At 59.5% G+C, this 22,746-nt stretch overlaps 1 protein-coding gene across 1 annotated transcript; it reads left to right on the top strand.

The window, feature by feature from the left end:
- The first annotated feature begins 15,065 nt into the window (after positions 1-15,065).
- RABAC1 (Rab acceptor 1) lies at positions 15,066-22,307 on the top strand. Its single transcript, XM_077789785.1, has 5 exons — positions 15,066-15,136; positions 16,487-16,684; positions 18,050-18,141; positions 19,304-19,405; positions 21,322-22,307. Exons 1-5 carry the CDS (start codon positions 15,066-15,068, stop codon positions 21,408-21,410), a joined length of 552 nt encoding a protein of 183 aa, XP_077645911.1. The 3' UTR covers positions 21,411-22,307.
- The last annotated feature ends 439 nt before the right edge of the window (positions 22,308-22,746 follow it).

The following is a 22,746-nucleotide window of genomic DNA, read 5'->3' as shown; positions in this document are numbered from 1 at the left end:
GAGGGAAGGGAAGGACCGGCAATGCGGGGATGGACGGAGCGGGGTCGGTGGGAGAGGGAAGAACCGGGGGTCGGAGAGGGATCGGCCTGGGGGGAACCGGGATCGGAAGGGAGCGGGAATGCGGGAACGGAGGGAGCCGGGACGGCGCGGAGGGAGCGCCCGGGGTCGGGAAGGGAAGAGCGGGGTCGGCGGGGATGGAACGGGAAAGGGAGGACCGGGAATGCGGGGATGGACGGAGCGGGGATGGAACGGGAAGGGAAGGACCGGGAATGCGGGGATGGACGGACCGGGATCGGCGGGGATGGAGCCGGGATGCGGGGATGGAGGGAGCGGGATCGGCGGGGATGGAACGGGAAGGGAAGGACCGGGAATGCGGGGATGGACGGAGCGGGGATGGAGCCGGGATCGGCGGGGATGGAAGGAGCGGGACCGGAGCGAGCGGGATCGGAGGGAGCCGGGACGGCGGAGACGGAGCGAGCAGAGAGGGAAGGAGCGGGGACGGCGGGGATGGAAAACCGGGATGCGAGGAAGGTCCGGGGATGGAAAACCGGGATGCGGGAGAGGTGTGGGGATGGAAAACCGGGACGAGCGGGGTTGGAAAACCGGGATGCGGGGAAGGTCCGGGGATGGAAAATCGGGATGCGAGGAAGGTCCGGGGATGGAAAACCGGGATGCGGGAGAGGTGTGGGGATGGAAAACCGGGATGCGGGAGAGGTGTGGGGATGGAAAACCGGGATGCGGGAGAGGTGTGGGGATGGAAAACCGGGACGAGCGGGGTTGGAAAACCGGGATGCGGGAGGGACGGGGATGGAAAACCGGGATGCGGGACGAGCGGGGTTGGAAAACCGGGATGCGGGGAAGGTCCGGGGATGGAAAATCGGGATGCGGGACGAGCGGGGTTGGAAAACCGGGATGCGGGAGAGGTGCAGGGGTGGAAAACCGGGACGAGCGGGGTTGGAAAACCGGGATGCGGGAGGGACGGGGATGGAAAACCGGGATGCGGGGATGGAAAACCGGGATGCGGGAGGAGCGGGACAGCGGGGAAGGGGCGGCGGGGGGGGCGGAGGGAGCCGGGATGCGGGAACGGAGGGTCCGGGGTGGGAGAGAGGGAAGGAGGAAGAGGAGGAGGAGGAGGAAGAGCGGAGCGGGCAGGTGGGAGCGGGGCAGGGGAGAGGGAGGAGAGAGGGACGGGGCAGAGGGGGAGGAGGAGGGAGGAAGAGGAGGAGGAGGAGGAGGAGGAGGAGGAGGGATGGAGGGAGCGGAGAAAGGTCCGGAGGAAGAGGGAGAAGGGCTGGAGGAGGAGGAGGAGGAGGAAGGAGATGAAGAGCAGAAGGGGATGAGGGAGGAAAAGCGGCGGAGGAGGAAGAGGAGGAAGGAGACGAAGGAGGAAGAGCAGAAGGGGATGAGGGAGGAAAAGCGGCGGAGGAGGAAGAGGAGGAGGAGGAAGGAGAGGAAGAGCAGAAGGGGATGAGGGAGGAAAAGCGGCGGAGGAGGAAGAGGAGGAAGGAGACGAAGGAGGAAGAGCAGAAGGGGATGAGGGAGGAAAAGCGGCGGAGGAGGAAGAGGAGGAAAGGACGAGGAGAAGGGCAGGGAGGGAAGGAGAGCGGGAGGAGGAAGAGGAGGAAGGGGAGGAAGGCGGGAAGCGGAGCCGGAGGGAGCGGGGAAGAGGAGGAGGAGGAGGAGGAGGAGGAAGAGGAGCGGGACGAAGGCTCCGGGGCCGCGGGCCGGCGCCGGGGCTTTAAGTAGCGGCCGAGCGGGGCCGGCGGATCGATGGATATAATTTTCCTCAAACTCGGAAAATAAAGTTCATCGCTGATCAAATTTGAAACCAGCTGCGGCGGCGCGGCCCGAAATGGGCTTCGATCGGGGGGGGGGCACCGGGGACCCCCCACCCCGCGGGAGGGACACGCGTGGCGGGGGGAGGACACCCCCAAAAATGGCCCCGGGAACCCCCCCCCCCCCAAAAAACGCGTGAATCCCCCCCAAAAATGCCGCGGCACGGGGGTGTCACCCCCCCACACACCCCCCACAAATGTGTCCCCCCCGAGGTGTCCCCGAAACACGCGTGGACCCCCCCCCATGTTCCCCTCCCCGTCATTTGGGGACGTTCCGCCCCGAATTGCATTTTGGGGAGGGGTCTCCCCACCTTTGGGGGTCTGGGGGACACCCCGCAGTGGGACCCCCCTGGTTTGGGTCCGGGGGGGGGGGGTCCCTCTCTCCCCACTTTAATTTTGGGGGAACCCCAATATCCCCTCCCCCCCGCCGCCCCCCATTTTTGGACTCCGGGGACCCCTCCCCAATTCCTGAGCCGCATTCCCTGATCGGGGGTCGGGGGGGATTTGGGGGCCGGGGTCCGGGGGGGAGTCCTTGGGGGTCTGGGGGTGCCCGGGGGTGTCCATGGGGGGGATTTGGGGGGGATTTGGGGGTCTGGGGGTGCCAGTGGGGGTCCATGGGGGGGATTTGGGGGTCTGGGGGTGCCCCGGGGGTGTCCATGGGGGGGATTTGGGGGGGATTTGGGGGTCTGGGGGTGTCCGTGGGGGTCCTTGGGGAGGATTTGGGGGGGATTTGGGGGTCTGGGGGTGTCCGTGGGGGTCCTTGGGGAGGATTTGGGGGGATTTGGGGGGGATTTGGGGGTCTGGGGGTGCCCGTGGGGGTCCATGGGGGGGATTTGGGGGGGATTTGGGGGGGATTTGGGGGTCTGGGGGTGCCCGTGGGGGTCCATGGGGGGGATTTGGGGGTCTGGGGGTGCCCCGGGGGTGTCCATGGGGGGGATTTGGGGGGGATTTGGGGGTCTGGGGGTGCCCCGGGGGTGTCCATGGGGGGAGATATGGGGGGGATTTGGGGGTCTGGGGTTGCCCGTGGGGGTCCTTGGGGGGGATTTGGGGGGGATTTGGGGGTGCCCGTGGGGGTCCATGGGGGTCTGGGGGGGATTTGGGGTCTGGGGGTGCCCGTGGGGGTCCATGGGGGGGATTTGGGGGTCTGGGGGTGCCCGTGGGGGTCCTTGGGGGGGATTTGGGGGTCTGGGGGTGCCCCGGGGGTGTCCATGGGGGGGATTTGGGGTCTGGGGGTGCCCGTGGGGGTCCTTGGGGGGGATTTGGGGGTCTGGGGGTGCCCGGGGGTCTCCAAGGAGAAACCGCGGCCGCTCCCCAGAGGATCGGGGGGTGTGGGGAGGGTCTGGGGGGGCTTTGGGGGGGCTTTGGGGGGCGCTGGGGGTTCGGGGTGGGTTTGGGGGTGGGTTTGGGGGTTGTGGGGGGGTCGGGGGGGATTAGGGGGGCTGTGGGGGGGAAGCGCCGGGGGTCGGGGGGGTTGTGGGGGCGGTTGTGGGGGGGGTTTGGGGGTCGGGGGAGTTTTTTGGGGGGGTTTGGGGATGGTAGGGGGGTTGTGAGGTTGTGGGGGGGTGTTTTTGGGGGTCGGGGGGTTTCGGGGTGGTGTTTTGGGGGGTCGTGGGGGGGGTTCGGTGCGGTTTCGGGGGGGCTCCGGGGCGGGGGGTTCGGGGTGGTGTTTTTGGGGGTTCGGGGGCGGTTTTTGGGGGTCGTTCGGGGGGTTCGGGGCGGTTTTTGGGGGTTGTGGGGGGGTTCGGGGCGGTTTTGGGGGGGGCTCCGGGGCGAGGGGTTCGGGGTGGTGTTTTTGGGGGTTCGGGGGCGGTTTTTGGGGGTCGTGGGGGGGTTTCGGGGCGGTTTTGGGGGGGGCTCCGGGGCGAGGGGTTCGGGGTGGTGTTTTTGGGGGTTCGGGGGCGGTTTTTGGGGGTTGTGGGGGGGTTCGGGGGCGGTTTTTGGGGGTCGTTCGGGGGGTTCGGGGCGGTTTTGGGGGGGCTCCGGGGCGGGGGGGTCGGGGGTGGTTTGTGTGGGTGTGTTTTTGGGGGTTCGGGGTGGTGTTTTGGGGGGTTCGGGGTGGTGTTTTGGGGGGTCGTTCGGGGGGTTCGGGGCGGTTTTGGGGGGCTCCGGGGCGGGGGGGTCGGGGTGGTGTTTTTGGGGGTTCGGGGGGCGGTTTTTGGGGGTCGTGGGGGGGTTCGGGGCGGTTTCGGGGGGGCTCCGGGGCGGGGGGTTCGGGGTGGTGTTTTGGGGGTTCGGGGGCGGTTTTTGGGGGTCGTTCGGGGGGTTCGGGGGCGGTTTTTGGGGGTCGTTCGGGGGGTTCGGGGCGGTTTTGGGGGGCTCCGGGGCGGGGGGGTCGCAGCGCGAGCCGCGTGTGTTTTCGTATCTGTCTGGCCTGGTGGAATTATGAAAAATTCGCCCATCGACAGCGCGGCTCAGGCTCGATTAGGGCAGATGGGACATGACAGCCCCCGATCAATACGGGCCCGGCCGCCCAAGTGTCAAGTAATGAATCAATTTCGACTAAATTTTCCATTTTTCAGGGGCCGTTCAGCGAGAGAAGAATATCCTCTTTTGTAAAGATATTATTATCGATTGCGGCGGCAATTTGACATCAGGGGTAGTTAATTCCACTCAGAATAAAATTGAAAACACTTGAGAGCGGGAGAGAGGGAGAGACAAAGGATGGGGGGAGAGAGAGGGGGGCGTGGGGGGCGCCGGGAGGGGGGAAAGGGGCGGAAAATGGGTCTGGGGGACGGCAGAGAGGGAGAAAAGGGGGTTCGGGGTGGGAAATGGGTCTGGGGGACGGCAGAGAGGGAGAAAAGGGGGTTCGGGGTGGGAAATGGGTCTGGGGGATGTGAGAAAGGGAATAAAGGGGGTTCGGGGGTAGGAAATGGGTCTGGGGGACGGCAGAGAGGGAGAAAAGGGGGTTCGGGGTGGGAAATGGGTCTGGGGGATGTGAGAAAGGGAATAAAGGGGGTTCGGGGGTAGGAAATGGGTCTGGGGGACGGCAGAGAGGGAGAAAAGGGGTTCGGGGTGGGAAATGGGTCTGGGGGACGGCAGAGAGGGAGAAAAGGGGGTTCGGGGTGGGAAATGGGTCTGGGGGATGTGAGACAGGGAGAAAAGGGGGTTCGGGGTGGGAAATGGGTCTGGGGGACGGCAGAGAGGGAGAAAAGGGGGTTCGGGGGTGGGAAATGGGTCTGGGGGATGTGAGAAAGGGAATAAAGGGGGTTCGGGGTGGGAAATGGGTCTGGGGGATGTGAGACAGGGAATAAAGGGGGTTCGGGGTGGGAAATGGGTCTGGGGGACGGCAGAGAGGGAGAAAAGGGGGTTCGGGGTGGGAAATGGGTCTGGGGGACGGCAGAGAGGGAGAAAAGGGGTTCGGGGTGGGAAATGGGTCTGGGGATGTGAGAAAGGGAATAAAGGGGGTTCGGGGTGGGAAATGGGTCTGGGGGACGGCAGAGAGGGAGAAAAGGGGTTCGGGGTGGGAAATGGGTCTGGGGGACGGCAGAGAGGGAGAAAAGGGGTTCGGGGTGGGAATGGGTCTGGGGGACGGCAGAGAGGGAGAAAAGGGGGTTCGGGGGTGGGAAATGGGTCTGGGGGATGTGAGACAGGGAGAAAAGGGGGTTCGGGGTGGGAAATGGGGCTGGGGGATGTGAGAGAGGGAGAAAAGGGGGTTCGGGGTGGGAAATGGGTCTGGGGATGTGAGACAGGGAATAAAGGGGGTTCGGGGGTGGGAAAAGGGTCTGGGGGATGTGAGACAGGGAGAAAAGGGGGTTCGGGGGTGGGAAATGGGTCTGGGGACGGGATAAAGGGGATTTTGGGATAAAGGGGGGTTTGGGATAAAGGGGGTTTGGGATGAGGGGAAAAAGGGGGTTTGGATGAGGGGCAAATCCCCATCCCGCATTCCCCATCCCGCATTCCTGAATCCCTTATCCCGCATTCCCGATCCCCATCCCGCATTCCTGAATCCCCGGTGCCGCATTCCCGATCCTGCATTCCTGATCCCAAATCCCACATTCCCCATCCCGCGTTCCTCACCCGGAATCTCCCACCCTGCATCCCCAATCCCAAATCCCGCATCCCAAATCCCAAATCCCAAATCCCGCATCCCCCATCCCAAATCCCTCATCCCCATCCCAAATCCCAAATCCCCCATCCCAAATCCCAAATCCCACATCCCCCATCCCAAATCCCTCAGCATCCCAAATCCCCTCATCCCCCATCCCAAATCCCGCATCCCCCATCCCAAATCCCTCATCCCCCATCCCAAATCCCACATCCCTCATCCCCCATCCCAAATCCCAAATCCCCCATCCCAAATCCCAAATCCCACATCCCCATCCCAAATCCCTCAGCATCCAAATCCCCTCATCCCCCATCCCAAATCCCGCATCCCCCATCCCAAATCCCACATCCCTCATCCCAAATCCCTCATCCCTGTCCCGCAGCATCCCAAACCCCAAATCCCAAAAATCCCGAATCCGTCCTGCAGATTCCCAAATCCCAAACCCCAAATCCCACATCCCTCAACATCTCCCCTGCTGCAGAGCTGGGATTTTGGGATGTTGGGATGCTGGGATTTTGGGATGTTGGGATTTTGGGATGTTGGGACTTTGGGATTTGGAATTTTGGGATGTTGGGACTTTGGGATTTGGGATTTTGGGATGTTGGGATGCTGGGATTTTGGGATGTTGGGATGCTGGGATTTTGGATGCTGGGATTTTGGGATGTTGGGACTTTGGGATTTGGGATTTTGGGATGTTGGGATGCTGGGATTTTGGGATGTTGGGATGTTGGGATTTGGGATTTTGGGATGTTGGGATTTTGGGATGTTGGGACTTTGGGATTTGGGATTTTGGGATGTTGGGATTTTGGGATGCAGGGATTTTGGGATGTTGGGATGTTGGGATTTGGGATTTTGGGATGTTGGGATTTTGGGATGCTGGCATTTTGGGATGTTGGGATTTTGGGATGTTGGGATGCTGGATTTTGGGATTTTGGGATGTTGGGATTTTTGGATGTTGGGATGTTGGGATTTTGGGATGTTGGGATTTTGGGATGTTGGGATGTTGGGATTTTGGGATGCTGGGATTTTGGGATTTTGGGATGTTGGGATTTTGGGATGCTGGCATTTTGGGATGCTGGCATTTTGGGATGTTGGGATTTTGGGATGTTGGGATTTTGGGATTTTGGGATGTTGGGATTTTGGGATGTTGGGATTTTGGCATGCTGGGATTTTGGGATGTTGGGATTTTGGGATGTTGGGACTTTGGATTTGGGATTTTGGGATGTTGGGATTTTGGCATGCTGGGATTTTGGGATGCTGGAATGTTGGGGTTTTATGGGTTGGAATATCAGGGGGCTTTGGGTTGGAATGTTGAGGTTTGGGGTGTGGAATGTTGGCGTTTTAGGATCTGGAATATTGAAGTTTTGGGGTTTGGAATGTTGGGGTTTTGTGGTTCTGGAATGTCGGGGTTTGGGGCTCTGGAATTCTGGAATTTTGGGCTCTGGGATATCGGGGGGTTTTGGGTTGGAATGTCGAGTTTTGGGCTCTGCAATATCTAATTTTTTTGGGTTCCAATGTCGGGTTTTAGGGCTGTGTAATATCTGATTTTTTTGGGTTGTAATGTCGGGCTTTGGGGTGTGGAATGCTGGAATTTTGGGCTCTGGAATGTCACGTTTTGGGGTGTGGAATGTCAGGGATTTTTGGGTTGGAATGTCAGGTTTTGGGGTGTGGAATGTCAGGGATTTTTGGGTTGGAATGTCGGGTTTTGGGGTCTGGAATGTTGGGGTTTGGGGTGTGGAATGTTGGGGTTTGGGGTATGGAATGCTGGAATTTTGGGTTGGAATGTCGGGTTTTGGGGTGTGGAATGTCAGGGTTTTTTGGGTTGGAATGTCAGATTTTGGGCTGTGCAACACCCGATTTTTTGGGGTTGGAATGTCAGATTTTGGGCTGTGCAACACCCGATTTTTTGGGGTTGGAATGTCAGGTTTTGGGCTGTGCAACACCCGATTTTTTGGGGTTGGAATGTCAGATTTTGGGCTGTGCAACACCCGATTATTTGGGGTTGCAATGTCAGATTTTGGGCTGTGCAACACCCGATTTTTTGGGGTTGGAATGTCAGATTTTGGGCTGTGCAACACCCGATTTTTTGGGGTTGCAATGTCAGGTTTTGGGCTGTGCAACACCCGATTTTTTTTGGGGTTGGAATGTCAGATTTTGGGCTGTGCAACACCCGATTTTTTTTGGGGTTGGAATGTCAGATTTTGGGCTGTGCAACACCCGATTATTTGGGGTTGGAATGTCAGATTTTGGGCTGTGCAACACCCGATTATTTGGGGTTGGAATGTCAGATTTTGGGCTGTGCAACACCCGATTTTTTGGGGTTGGAATGTCGGATTTTGGGCTGTGTAACATCCGATTTTTTGGTGTTGGAATGTCAGATTTTGGGCTGTGCAACACCCGATTTTTTGGGGTTGGAATGTCAGATTTTGGGCTGTGCAACACCCGATTATTTGGGGTTGGAATGTCAGATTTTGGGCTGTGCAACACCCGATTTTTTGGTGTTGGAATGTCAGATTTTGGGCTGTGCAACATCCGATTATTTGGGGTTGGAATGTCAGATTTTGGGCTGTGCAACACCCGATTTTTTGGGGTTGGAATGTCGGATTTTGGGCTGTGCAACACCCGATTTTTTGGGGGGTTTCAATGCCGGTTTTCAGCCTCCGCGTCCCCGCTCACTCCGCACTCCTGCCGCTCCCCAGCCCCACCGAAAGCGGCCCCGGAGCCCCGGGCCGGCCCGGCGGGGGCTCCGCGGCCCGGGGCTCCCCCCGCCGCCGCCGGGGCCGCTCCCGGTGCGGCCGCCGCCTTGTTTAATGTTTCAATTTGGAGGAAGCCAAACATTCAATCAGGCGGATTAAGCGCCTAATGCCGCCCATCGCTCACTGTCGCCGCCGCCGCCGCCGCCGCCGCCGCGCCCGGGGAGACGCGGCCGGGGAGACGCGGGGTCCCCGAGGATCGCGGGGGTCCCCGGTGGCGCCCCGGGGTGGCCAAAAGGGTCCCAGGGTGGCCAAAAGGGTCCCTGAGGTGGCCAAAAGGGTCCCAGGGTGGCCAAAAGGGTCCCAGGGTGTCCCCGGGGTGGCCAAAAGGGTCCCTGAGGTGGCCAAAAGGGTCCCAGGGTGGCCAAAAGGGTCCCAGGGTGTCCCTGAGGGGGCTAAAAGGGTCCCTGAGGTGCCCAAAAGGGTCCCCGGGGTGGCCAAAAGGGTCCCCGGGGTGGCCAAAAGGGTCCCAGGGTGTCCCCGGGGTGGCCAAAAGGGTCCCAGGGTGGCCAAAAGGGTCCCCGGGGTGGCCAAAAGGGTCCCAGGGTGTCCCCGGGGTGGCCAAAAGGGTCCCAGGGTGGCCAAAAGGGTCCCCGGGGTGGCCAAAAGGGTCCCAGGGTGTCCCTAAGGGGGCTAAAAGGGTCCCTGACATGGCCAAAAGGGTCCCAGGGTGTCCCTGAGGGGGCTAAAAGGGTCCCCGGGGTGGCCAAAAGGGTCCCAGGGTGTCCCTAAAGGGGCTAAAAGGGTCCCTGAGGTGGCCAAAAGGGTCCTCGAGGTGGCCCCGAGGGGGCCAAAAGGCTCCCCGGGGTGATCCAGGATGTCTCGGTGTCCCCGGGGTGTCCCCGGGGTGTCCCCAGGGTGTCCCCAGGGTGTCCCCGGGGTCCTGTCCCAGACTGGGCCGAGTCCCGCCGTGTCACCGTGTCCGGTGGGGACACCGTGGGGACACCGGGGGGCGGGGGCTCATCCCGGGGGCGGCCCGGTCCCGGTCCCGGTCTCGAAGGGGGTCCCGGTCCCGGTCCCGGTCCCGAAGGGGGTCCCGGTGCCGGTCCTGATCCCGGTGCCGGTTCCCGCTCCCGGTTCCCGTTGCCTGCCCGCTGATCAATATTCGATTTAGGTGCTAATTTGCCACAGGTGCCGGTTCCCGGTCACGGTGCCGGTTCCCGGTGCCGGTTCCCGGTTCCCGGTCCCGATCCCGGTGCCGGTTCCCGGTCCCGATCCCGGTGCCGGTGCCGGTTCCCAGTCCCGGTTCCCGGTCCCGATCCCGGTGCCGGTTCCCGGTTCCCGGTGCCGGTTCCCGGTGCCATTCCCGGTTCCCAGTCCCGGTTCCCGGTTCCCGGTGCCGGTTCCCAGTCCCGGTTCCCGGTCCCGATCCCGGTGCCGGTGCCGGTTCCCAGTCCCGGTTCCCGGTCCCGATCCCGGTGCCGGTTCCCGGTGCCGGTTCCCGGTGCCGGTTCTCGGTTCCGTTCCCGGTTCCCGGTGCCGGTGCCGGTTCCGATCCCGGTTCCCGGTCCCGATCCCGGTCCCGATCCCGGTGCCGGTTCCCGGTTCCCGGTTCCGTTCCCGGTTCCCGTCGCCTGCCCGCTGATCAATATTCGATTTAGGTGCTAATTCGCCGCCGCCGGAGCTGTCAGCGGGTGATGGATGGGGGGCGGCGGGGGCGGGGGGCGCGGGGGGCACCGGGGGGGACCGGGGGGGACCGGGGGGGCTGGGGGAAATGGGGCTGGGTCCCCGGGAGGGTTGGGGGCACCGGGGGGAAATGGGGCTGGGGTCCCCGGGAGGGTTGGGGGCACCGGGGGGAAATGGGGCTGGGGTCCCCGGGGGCACCGGGGGGAAATGGGGCTGGGGTCCCCGGGGGCACCGGGGGGAAATGGGGCTGGGGTCCCCGGGAGGGTTGGGGGGCACCGGGGGGAAATGGGGCTGGGGGTCCCCGGGGGCACCGGGGGGAAATGGGGCTGGGGGTCCCCGGGGGCACCGGGGGGAAATGGGGCTGGGGTCCCCGGGAGGGTTGGGGGGCACCGGGGGGAAATGGGGCTGGGGTCCCCGGGAGGGTTGGGGACACCGGGGGGAAATGGGGCTGGGGTCCCCGGGAGGGTTGGGGGGTTGGGGGCACCGGGGGGAAATGGGGCTGGGGTCCGCGGAAGGGTTGGGGGCACCGGGGGGAAATGGGGCTGGGGTCCCCGGGAGGGTTGGGGGCACCGGGGGGAAATGGGGCTGGGGGTCCCCGGAAGGGTTGGGGGGCACCGGGGGGAAATGGGGCTGGGGTCCCCGGGGCACCGGGGGAAATGGGGCTGGGGTCCGCGGAAGGGTTGGGGGCACCGGGGGGAAATGGGGCTGGGGTCCCCGGGGGCACCGGGGGGAAATGGGGCTGGGGTCCCCGGGGGCACCGGGGAGAAATGGGGCTGGGGTCCCCGGGAGGGTTGGGGGCACCGGGGGGAAATGGGGCTGGGGTCCCCGGGAGGGTTGGGGGCACCGGGGGGAAATGGGGCTGGGGTCCCCGGAAGGGTTGGGGGCACCGGGGGGAAATGGGGCTGGGGTCCCCGGGGGCACCGGGGGGGCAGCGAGACCCCCGGGATCGGAACCCCCGGGGATGAGGACGGGGAAACCCACCCCCGAGAGACCCCTCCCCAAAACACCCCCGGGGACCCCCAAAATTCCCTCCGGGACCCCCAGAATCGCCCCAAGGACTCCCGCCATCCTCAGGGACCCCCAAAATCCCCCCGGGGACCCCCAAAATTCCCTCTGGGACCCCCAAAATCCCCCCGGGAACCCCCAAACCAATCCTGGGACCCCCAAATAGGGGTCGGATACCCCCAAAGCCAAACCGGGACCCCCAAATTTGGGTCAGGGACCCCCAAATCGGGTCAGGGAGCCCCAAAACCAACACCGGGACCCCCAAACCCAACTCGAGGACCCCCAAAAGCAACCCCGGACCCCCAAATTCGGGTCAGGGATCCCCAAAATCCCCCCAGGGACCCCCAAGTCGGGTCAGGGACCCCCAAACCCAACTCGAGGATCCCCAAATCCGCCCGGGGATCCCCAAAATCCCCCCAGGGACCCCCAAATTCGGGTCAGGGACCCCCAAAATCCCCCCAGGGACCCCCAAGTCGGGTCAGGGACCCCCAAACCCAACTCGAGGACCCCCAAACCATCTCCCCCCCCCACATCCATTCCCTCCCCCCCCGCCAACTCCCCCCTCCCCAATTCCTCCCCCCCCCCGAAGATGGATGGCGGCGGCGGCGCGGCGTTAATTAACACTTGAGTTAATTAGTTCGGGCCCATTTACGAGTAAAATGTTTTGATTTGGGGAATTTGCATTCGGCGGCGCCGGGTGATGGATGGGGGGGGGCTGGGAATTTGGGGAGGGGGCTGGGAATTTGGGGAGGGGGCTGGGAAATTTTGATTCTTTTCTTCACCCTCCAATTCCGTTTTTTTTTTTGTTTTTGCCCCAAATCAACCCCGCTTTTCCCCACAGCGCCGATTTCCCCCCCTTTATCCCCAAAATCGCCCTTTTTTACCCAGAAATGGCCTTTCTGCACCCCAAAACGCCGTTTCTCGCCCAAAAAATCCCCTTTTCCCCCCAAAAAAAATTCCCTTTTCCCCCCAAAAAATTCCCTTTCCCCACAAAATTCCCCTTTTCCCTCCAAAAATCCCCTTTTTCTCCAAGAATCTTCTTTTCCCCCCAAAATTCCCCCTTTCCCCCCAAAATCCCCTTTACCTCCAAAAAATCCTTTTACCCCAAAATTCCCCCTTTCACTGCCCAAATTCCCCTTTCTCCCCCAAAACCCAATTGTTTCCCCCAAAAAATCCGCTCTTCTGCCCCAAAATCCCCTTTTTCTCCCCAAAATCCCGTTTCGCCCCCAAAATTCCCCTTTTCCCCCCCCAAAACGGAGCCCGAACTTCCGCCATATCCATATAAGGGCATAGCCCCTCCCACAACCCGCCCCATTGCCATATAAGGCGTGGCCACGCCCATTAATTTGCATACTGGCAGTTAAACCGCGCCCACCTCGTTAAAATTCGCAAACGCGCGTCTAGACCACGCCCACAACCATATATGGACATAACCACGCCCCCAAATTTGCATACGGTGGTAGCCCCACCCACTGTGACGTCATTGCGTGGCCCCGCCCCCGCCACGCGTTCCCGCGGTTCCGGGCTCAGGTGAGGGGGGGCGGTTCCCATGGAAACGGGGGCGGGGGGACCCCGAAATCCGCGGATTTCACCCCAAAATCAGCAAAATAACCCCGAAATCCTCCCCGGGACCCCGAAATCCGCGGATTTCACCCCAAAATCAGCGGAATAACCCCGAAATCCTCCCCGGGACCCCGAAATCCTCCCCGGGACCCCGAAATCCGCGGATTTCACCCCAAAATCAGCGGAATAACCCCGAAATCCCCCCCGGGACCCCGAAATCCTCGGATTTCTCCCCAAAATCAGCGGAATAACCCCGAAATCTTCCCCAGGACCCCGAAATCCGCAGATTTCACCCCAAAATCAGCGGAATAACCCCGAAATCCTTCCCGGGACCCGAAATCCGCGGATTTCACCCCAAAATCAGCGGAATAACCCCGATATCAGCGGAATAACCCCAAAATCAGCGGAATAACCCCGAAATCCTCCCCGGGACCCAGAAATCCGCGGATTTCACCCCAAAATCAGCGGAATAACCCCGATATCCTCCCCGGGACCCCGAAATCCGCGGATTTCACCCCAAAATCAGCAGAATAACCCCGAAATCCTTCCCGGGACCCCGAAATCCGCGGATTTCACCCCAAAATCAGCGGAATAACCCCAAAATCAGCAGAATAACCCCGAAATCCTCCCCGGGACCCAGAAATCCGCGGATTTCACCCCAAAATCAGCAGAATAACCCCGAAATCCTCCCCGGGACCCCAAAACCACCGGATTTAACCCCAAAATCAGCGGAATAACCCCGAAATCCTCCCCGGGACCCGAAATCCTCGCCGGGACCCCGAAATCCGCGGATTTCACCCCAAAATCAGCAAAATAACCCCGAAATCCTCCCCGGGACCCCGAAATCCGCGGATTTCACCCCAAAATCAGCGGAATAACACCTAAATCAGCGGAATAACCCCAAAATCAGCGGAATAACCCCGAAATCCCCCCGGGACCCAGAAATCCGCGGATTTCACCCCAAAATCAGCGGAATAACCCCGATATCCTCCCCGGGACCCCGAAATCCGCGGATTTCACCCCAAAATCAGCGGAATAACCCCGAAATCCCCCCGGGACCCCAAAATCCGCGGATTTCACCCCAAAATGAGCGGAATAACCCCAAAATCCACGGATTTAACCCCTAAATCCTCTCCGGGACCCCAAAACCACCGGATTTAACCCCAAAATCAGCGGAATAACCCCGAAATCCTTCCTGGGACGCCAAAATTCGCGAATTTAACCCCAAAATCCTCCCCGGACCCAAAATCCGCGGATTTAATCCAAAATTTCTCCCCGGACCCCAAATCCTCGAATTTAACCCCAAAATCCCCCCGGGACCCCAAAATCCTCTGCGGGACCGAAATCTGCAGATTTAACCCCAAAAATTCTCTCCGGGACCCCAAATCCCCCGCGGGACCCAAAATCTGCGAAACGACCCCAAAAACCTTTAAGAATTCCCCGAAATCCCCCAAATTTCCCAAAATCCCCCAAATTTCCCAAAACCGCGCGGTTTCTCCCCAAAATTCCCAAAACCCCGCGGTTTCTCCCCAAAATTTCCCAAATTGCCCAAAACCGCGCAGTTTCTGCCCAAAATCCCCCCAAATCGCGCGGTTTCTCCCCAAATTGCCCAAAACCCCGCGGTTTCTCCCCAAATTTCCCAAAACCACGCGGTTTCTCCTTAAATTTCCCAAAACCGCGCGGTTTCTCCCCAAATTGCCCAAAACCGCGCGGTTTCTCCCCAAATTGCCCAAAACCCCGCGGTTTCTCCTCAAATTTCCCAAAATCGCGCGGTTCTCCCCAAATTGCCCAAAATCCCCCCAAAACCGCGCGGTTTCTCCCCAAATTTCCCAAAACCCCGCGGTTCTCCCCAAATTGCCCAAAACCGCGCGGTTTCTCCCCAAATTTCCCAAATTGCCCAAACCCGCGCGGTTTCTCCCCAAATTGCCCAAACCCGCGCGGTTTCTCCCCAAATTTCCCAAATTGCCCAAAATCCCGCGGTTTCTCCCCAAATTTCCCAAATTGCCCAAACCCGCGCGGTTTCTCCCCAAATTTCCGAAATTGCCCAAAATCGCGCGGTTTCTCCCCAAATTGCCCAAAATCGCGCGGTTTCTCCCCAAATTGCCCAAAACCGCGCGGTTTCTCCCCAAATTGCCCAAACCCGCGCGGTTTCTCCCCAAAATTCCCAAAACCGCGCGGTTTCTCCCCAAATTTCCCAAATTGCCCAAAACCGCGCGGTTTCTCCCCAAAGCCGCCGCCATGGCCGAGGCCGCGCCCCCCCCCCAGGAGCCGCCGGGGGCCGAGAGCGACCCCAGGGGGGGGCTGGGCAGGTGAGGGGCGCGATTTTGGGGCGATTTGGGGGGATTTGGGGATTTGGGGGATTTGGGGATTTTGGGGATTTTGGGGGGATTTGGGGGGATTTGGGGATTTGGGGGGATTTGGGGGGATTTGGGGATTTTGGGGGGTTTTGGGGGGATTTGGGGGAATTTGGGGGAATTTGGGGATTTTGGGGGGATTTGGGGATTTTGGGGGGTTTTGGGGAGATTTGGGGATTTTGGGGGGTTTTGGGGGGATTTGGGGATTTTGGGGGGGATTTGTGGGAATTTGGGGGAGATTTGGGGGATTTTGGGGAATTCGGGGGAGATTTGGGGAATTTTGGGGAATTTGGAAGAGTTTGGGGGGATTTGGGGACTTTTGGGGGGATTTGTGGGAATTTGGGGGAAATTTGGGGAATTTTGGGGAATTTGGGGGAGATTTGGGGGATTTGGGGAATTTTGGGGAGATTTTGGCAGATTTGGAGGAGTTTTGGGGGATTTAGGGAATTTTGGGGAGATTTGGGTGGATTTGGGGAATTTTGGGGAGTTTTGGGGGATTTGGGGAATTTTGGGGAGATTTGTGGAATTTTCGGGGGATTTGGGGGATTTTGGGGTGAATTCTGGCGATTTTGGGTCCCCCCCAGGCTGTCCCCCCCCGGCTGGGCCTGGCGCTGGCTCGGGGCCCTGGGGTGGATTTTGGGGTGGATTTTGGGGTGGATTTTGGGGCGGTTTTGGGGGGTTTTGGGGTGTTTTGGGGCCGGGGTTTTTTGGGTTCGTTTGGGGTGGATTTTGGGGTGAATTTTGGCGATTTTGGGTCGCCCCCCAGGCTGTCCCCCCCCCGGCTGGGCCTGGCGCTGGCTCGGGGCCCTGGGGTGGATTTTGGGGTGGATTTTGGGGCAGTTTTGGGTGTTTTTGGGCTGTTTTGGGGCCGGGGTTTTTCGGGTTAGTTTGGGCTGGATTTTGGGGTGAATTCCGGCGATTTTGGGTCCCCCCCAGGCTGTCCCCCCCCGGCTGGGCCTGGCGCTGGCTCGGGGCCCTGGGGTGGATTTTGGGGTGGATTTTGGGGTGGATTTTGGGGCAGTTTCGGGTGTTTTTGGGGTGTTTTGGGGCCGGGGTTTTTCGGGTTAGTTTTGGCCGGATTTTGGGGTGAATTCCGGCGATTTTGGGTCCCCCAGGCTGTCCCCCCCGGCTGGGCCTGGCGCTGGCTGGGGGCCCTGGGGCAGCTTTGGGGTGGATTTTGGGGTGGATTTTGGGGTGGATTTTGGGGCGGTTTTGGGGTGTTTTTGGGCTGTTTTGGGGCCGGGGTTTTTCGGGTTAGTTTGGGCTGGATTTTGGGGTGAATTTTGGCGATTTTGGGTCCCCCAGGCTGTCCCCCCCCGGCTGGGCCTGGCGCTGGCTGGGGGCGCGCCGGGCGGGGCTGCGGCCCTGGGGCTCCTTCCTGGACCAGCGGCGCTTCGGGGTCCCCCAAAATCTGGGGGAGCTCTGGCGGCGCCTGGGCCACAACGCCGAGAGGTTCCAGAGCAACTACCTGCTGCTGTTCCTGGCGCTGCTGGCCTACTGCCTGTGAGGAATTCGGGAATTCGGGAATTTTTGGGAATTTTTGGGAATTTTTCGGGGGTTCTACGGCGATTTTGGGGGGTTTAATGGCATTTTTGGGGGATTTTTTGTGATTTTTTGGGGTTTTTTTGGGGCATCATTCCCCAGCAATTCCGGCCTCTGAGGAATTCGGGAATTCTGGGAATTTGGGAATTTTTGGGAATTTTTGGGAATTTTTCGGGAATTTTTCGGGGGTTCTACAGCGATTTTGGAGGGTTTAATGGCATTTTTGGGGGATTTTTTGGCATTTTTGGAGCATTGTTCCCCAGCAATTCCCTGCTGCTGTTCCTGGCGCTGCTGGCCTGCTGCCTGTGAGGAATTCGGGAATTCCGGGAATTTTTGGGAATTTTTGGGAATTTTTGGGGAATTTTTCGGGGGTTCTACAGCGATTTTGGGGGGTTTCAGGGCGTTTTTGGGGGATTTTTTGTGATTTTTTGGGGGTTTTTTGGGGCATCGTTCCCCAGCAATTCCGGCCTCTGAGGAATTCGGGAATTATGGGAATTTTTGGGAATTTTTTTGGAATTTTTGGGGAGTTTTTCGGGGGTTCTACAGCGATTTTGGGCGGTTTAATGGCGTTTTTGGGGGATTTTTTGTGATTTTTTGGGGGTTTTTTGGGGCATCGTTCCCCAGCAATTCCGGCCTCTGAGGAATTCGGGAATTCTGGGAATTTTTGGGAATTTTTGGGAATTTTTGGGGAATTTTTCGGGGGTTCTACAGCGATTTTGGGGGGTTTCAGGGCGTTTTTGGGGGATTTTTTGGCATTTTTGGGGCATTGTTCCCCAGCAATTCCCTGCTGCTGTTCCTGGCGCTGCTGGCCTGCTGCCTGTGAGGAATTTGGGAATTTTCGGGAATTCGGGAATTTTTGGGGAATTTTGCGGAATTTTGGGAATTTTTTGGGAATTTTTGGGAATTTTTGGGGGGTTTTGTGGCGTTGTTCCGGTTTGTCCCAGTTTGTCCCAGTTTGTCCCAGTCCCTCCCAGTAACTCCCAGTGCTCCCAGTTTGAGCTCCCAGTGCTCCCAGTCCCTCCCAGTTGGAGCTCCCAGTGCTCCCAGTAACTCCCAGTGCTCCCAGTTTGAGCTCCCAGTCCCTCCCAGTGCTCCCAGTTTGAGCTCCCAGTCCCTCCCAGTGCTCCCAGTTTGAGCTCCCAGTAACTCCCAGTGCTCCCAGTTGGAGCTCCCAGTGCTCCCAGTAACTCCCAGTTCTCCCAGTTGGAGCTCCCAGTGCTCCCAGTAACTCCCAGTGCTCCCAGTTGGAGCTCCCAGTGCTCCCAGTCCCTCCCAGTGCTCCCAGTTTGAGCTCCCAGTGCTCCCAGTAACTCCCAGTTCTCCCAGTTTGAGCTCCCCGCTGCTCCTCGTCGCTCTCGGGGTTTTTTTCGGCGTCGCCGTTCGGCTCCGGGCCCGGGAGACGCCGCTGGTGCTGCTGGGTGAGACTGGGAGGGACTGGTTTATACTGGGAGGGACTGGGAGGGGACTGGGAGTTACTGGGAGGGACTGGGAGGGAACTGGGAGGGAACTGGGATGGACTGGGATGGACTGGTTTATACTGGGAGGGACTGGGGGGGAGCTGGGAGGGATTGGGAGGGAACTGGGAGGGAACTGGGAGGGAACTGGGAGGAACTGGGAGGGGACTGGGAGGAACTGGGATGGACTGGGATGGACTGGGGGGGACTGGGAGGGAACTGGGATAAACTGGGAGTTCAAACTGGGGAAACTGGGAAGGAACTGGTCCGTACTGGTTTATACTGGTCTGTACTGGTTTATACTGGTCCATACCGGTCCATACTGGTCCGTACCGGTCCGTACTGGTCCATACTGGTCCATACCGGTCCATACCGGTCCATACCGGTCCATACCGGTCCATACTGGTCCATACTGGTCCATACTGGTCCGTACTGGTCCATACCGGTCCGTACTGGTTTATACTGGTCCATACCGGTCCATACTGGTCCATACTGGTCCGTACTGGTTTATACTGGTCCATATTGGTCCGTACCGGTCCATACTGGTCCATATTGGTCTGTACCGGTCCGTACTGGTTTATACCGGTCCATACCAGTCCGTACCGGTCCGTACCGGTCCGTACTGGTTCATACTGGTCCGTACTGGTCCATACCGGTCCGTACCGGTCCGTACCGGTCCGTACTGGTCCATACCGGTCCGTACTGGTCCGTACCGGTCCGTACCGGTCCGTACCGGTCCGTACTGGTCCATACTGGTCCGTACTGGTCCATACCGGTCCGTACTGGTTTATACCGGTCCATACCAGTCCATACCGGTCCGTACCGGTCCGTACTGGTCCGTACTGGTCCATACTGGTCCGTACTGGTTTATACCGGTCCGTACTGGTTTATACCGGTCCGTACTGGTCCATACCGGTCCGTACTGGTCCATACCAGTCCATACCGGTCCGTACCGGTCCGTACCGGTCCGTACTGGTTCATACTGGTCCGTACCGGTCCATACCGGTTTATACCGGTCCGTACCGGTCCGTACTGGTTCATACTGGTCCGTACCGGTCCATACCGGTTTATACCGGTCCGTACCGGTCCGTACTGGTCCATACTGGTCCGTACTGGTTTCCGCCAGGCCGGGAGCTCAGCCCCGCCCACCAGCTGGGCGTGGCCGCCGGGGTTTCCCTGCCCCTGTTCTGGCTGGCGGGGGCGGGGGCGGCGCTCTTCTGGCTGCTGGGTGAGACCCCCAAAAACCCCAAAAAATCCCCCAAAAAATCCCCAAAACCTCCCCAAAAATCCCCCCCAAAATCCCCCCGGGGCCCCCCAAAAATCCCCCCAAAAACCCCCCAAAAACCCCCAAAAATCCCCCCAAAAACCCCCCAAAAACCCCCAAAAAATCCCCAAAACCTCCCCAAAAATCCCCCCCAAAATCCCCCCGGGGCCCCCCAAAAACCCCCCAAAAACCCCCAAAAATGCCCCCAAAAACCCCCAAAAATCCGCCCAAAATCCCCCCAAAAACCCCCCAAAAAATCCCCAAAACCTCCCCCATAACCTCCCCCAAAATCCCCCCGGGGCCCCCCCAAAAATCCCCCCAAAAACCCCCGAAAATCCCCCAAAAATCCCCCCCAAAATCCCCCCAAAAATCCCCCCAAAATCCCCCCAAAAACTCCCCAAAAAATCCCCAAAAATTCCCCCAAAATCCACTGGGACCCCCCAAAAATCCTCCCTAAACCTCCCCAAAAATCCCCCCAAAATCCCCCCAAAATATCCCCCCAAAATCCCCCCAAAACCTCCCCAAAAACGCCCCCTGGACCCCCCAAAAATCCCCCCAAAACCCCCCCAAAAATCACCCCAAAAATCCCCCCAAAAACCCCTAAAAAATCCCCCCAAAACCCCCCCCAAAACCTCCCAAAAAATCCCCGCAAAAATCCCCCAAAAACCCCCCAAACCCCCCCCCCCGGGACCCCCCAAACCTCCCCAAAAGTCCCCCCTAAAAATGCCCCAAAAAACCCCCCCTGGACCCCCCCAAAACCCCCCAGACCCCCCAAAAATCCCCCCAAAAATCCCCATAAAAATCCCCCCAAAAATCCCCATAAAAACCCGCCCAAAAATCCCCCTGGGACCCCCCCAAAAATCCCCGCAAAACCCCCCCAAAAATCACCCCAAAAATCCCCCCAAAAACCCCTAAAAAGTCCCCCCAAAACCCCCCCAAAAATCACCCCAAAAATCCCCCCAAAAACCCCTAAAAAGTCCCCCCAAAAACCCCTAAAAAATCCCCCCAAAACCCCCCCAAAAATCACCCCAAAAACCCCCAAAAAATCCCCCAAAAACCCCCCAAAAATCCCTTCAGGACCCCCAAAAAACCCCCAAAAAATCCCCCAAAAACCCCCCAGAAATCACCCCAAAAATCCCCTCAGGACCCGCAAAAAATCCCCCCAAAATCCCCCCAAAAACCCCCCAAAAACCCCCCAAAAACCCCCCCAAATCTGCCCCCAAACCCCCCCTGGGACCCCCGCACGGTTTTTGGGAGGGGGTCTCGGTTTTTGGGGGTCCCGGATTTGGGGGGGGGTCCCGGTTTTGGGGGGGGGGGTCCCGGATTTGGGGGGTCCCGGTTTTGGGGGTCCCGGATTTGGGGGGGGGGTCCCAGCTTTGGGGGGTCCCGTATTTGGGGGGGTCCCGGTTTTGGGGGGGGTCCCGGATTTGGGGGGTCCCGGTTTTGGGAGGGGGTCCCGGTTTTGGGGGGTCCCGGATTTTGGGGGGGTCCCGGTTTTGGGAGGGGGTCCCGGTTTTGGGGGTCCCGGTTTTTGGGGGGTCCCGGTTTTTTGGGGGGGGGTCCCGGATTTGGGGGTCCCGGATTTGGGGGGGGGTCCCGGTTTTGGGAGGGGGTCCCGGTTTTTGGGGGGGGTCCCGGATTTGGGGGGGGGTCCCGGTTTTGGGGGGGGGGTCCCGGTTTTGGGGGGGTCCCGGATTTGGGGGGTCCCGGATTTGGGGGGGTCCCGGTTTTTGGGGGGGTCCCGGTTTTTGGGGGGGGTCCCGGTTTTTGGGGGGTCCCGGTTTTTGGGGGGGGTCCCGGATTTGGGGGTCCCGGTTTTGGGGGGTCCCGGTTTTGGGGGGGGTCCTGAATTCGGGCCCCCCTGACCCCCCCACCCCCAGGAGCCGCCCTGGTGTTTTTGGGGTCCCACGCGGCGTTCCGGGAGCTGGAGCCCCCCGAGAGTGAAGAGCTGCAGATGGAGCCCGTGTGACCCAAAACCCCCCAAATTCACCCCAAAAATACCCCAAAAATCACCCCAAAATCCCCCTGTAATTCACTCCAAAAATCCCCCAGATTCACCCCAAAATCCCCCAAATTCACCCCAAAATCCCCCTAATTCACCCCAAAATCCCCCTAATTCATCCCAAAATCCCCCAAATTCATCCCAAAATCCCCCTAATTCACCACAAAATACCCCAATTTCACCCCAAAAATACCCCCCAAATCACCCCAAATTCACCCCAAAATCCCCCAAATTCACCCCAAAATCCCCCAAATTCACCCCAAAATCCCCCTAATTCACCACAAAATACCCCAAATTCACCCCAAAAATACCCCCCCAAATCACCCCAAATTCACCCCAAAATCACCAAAAAATACCCCAAAAATACTCCCCAAAATTACCCCAAAAACACCCCCCAAAATACCCCACACAATACCCCCAAATCCCCTGAAATCACCCCAAAAATCCCCCCCGAGAGCCCCGAGCTGCAGATGGAGCCCGTGTGACCCAAAATCCCCCAAATTCACCCCAAAATACCCCAAAAATCACCCCAAAAATACCCCAAAATCATCCCAAAATCACCGCAAAAATACCCCACAAAATACCCCCAAATTCCCTGAAATCACCCCAAAATCACCCAAAAAAATCCCCAAAATCAGGAAAATCCCCTCAAAAATCCCCTAAATCCCCCCAAATTACCCCAAATCCCCAAAATCCCCCAAATCCCCCCAAAATTACCTGAAAATACCAAAAACTAACCCTAAATCCCTCAGAAATCCCCAAATTCCCCCAAATTTCCCCAAACTCCCCCGATTTTGGGGTCCCCCTCCCCAGTTTTGGGGTCCGGGACCCCCCGAGCAGAATAAAGGAGTCACGTGACCCAAACCTGTGTGTGGACCCCCCAAATTATTGTGAAACCCCCCAAAATTCCCCTTTTTTCCCAAAATTCCCCCAAAATTCCCCCTTTCCCCCCAAATTTCCCCTTTTTTCCCCCAAAATTCCACCCCAATTTCCCCCAAATTCCCCTCAAAATTCCTTCCTTCTCCCCCCCAAATTTCTCCTTTTTTCCCCCAAAATTCCACCCCAAATCCCCCCTTTTCCCCTCAAAAATTCTTTCTCCCCCAAATTTCTCCTTTTTTCCCCCAAAATTCCACCCCAAATTCCCGCTTTTCCCCTCAAAATTCCTTCCTTCTCCCCCCCAAAATTCCTTTTTTTCCCCAAAATTCCACCCCAAATCCCCCCTTTTCCCCTCAAAAATTCTTTCCCCCCCAAATTTTCCCTTTTTCTCCCCAAAATTCCACCCCAAATTCCCCTCCCAGTTTTC

Source organism: Lonchura striata, chromosome 37 (genome assembly GCF_046129695.1).
Source record: "Lonchura striata isolate bLonStr1 chromosome 37, bLonStr1.mat, whole genome shotgun sequence".
Taxonomy (NCBI): Eukaryota; Metazoa; Chordata; class Aves; order Passeriformes; family Estrildidae; genus Lonchura; species Lonchura striata.
The sequence above is the reverse complement of the archived record's forward strand: the minus strand, read 5'-3'. Positions and strand labels throughout refer to the sequence as shown.

Bases quoted from the DNA above. Each gene is read 5' to 3' on its own strand.
- RABAC1 (XM_077789785.1), top strand. From the start codon at position 15,066: ATGGCCGAGGCCGCGCCCCCCCCCCAGGAGCCGCCGGGGGCCGAGAGC. The intron at 16,685-18,049 runs GTGAGGAATTCG...CAGTTCTCCCAG, and splicing joins GCGCTGCTGGCCTACTGCCT to TTTGAGCTCCCCGCTGCTCC. The intron at 18,142-19,303 runs GTGAGACTGGGA...GGTTTCCGCCAG, and splicing joins GACGCCGCTGGTGCTGCTGG to GCCGGGAGCTCAGCCCCGCC.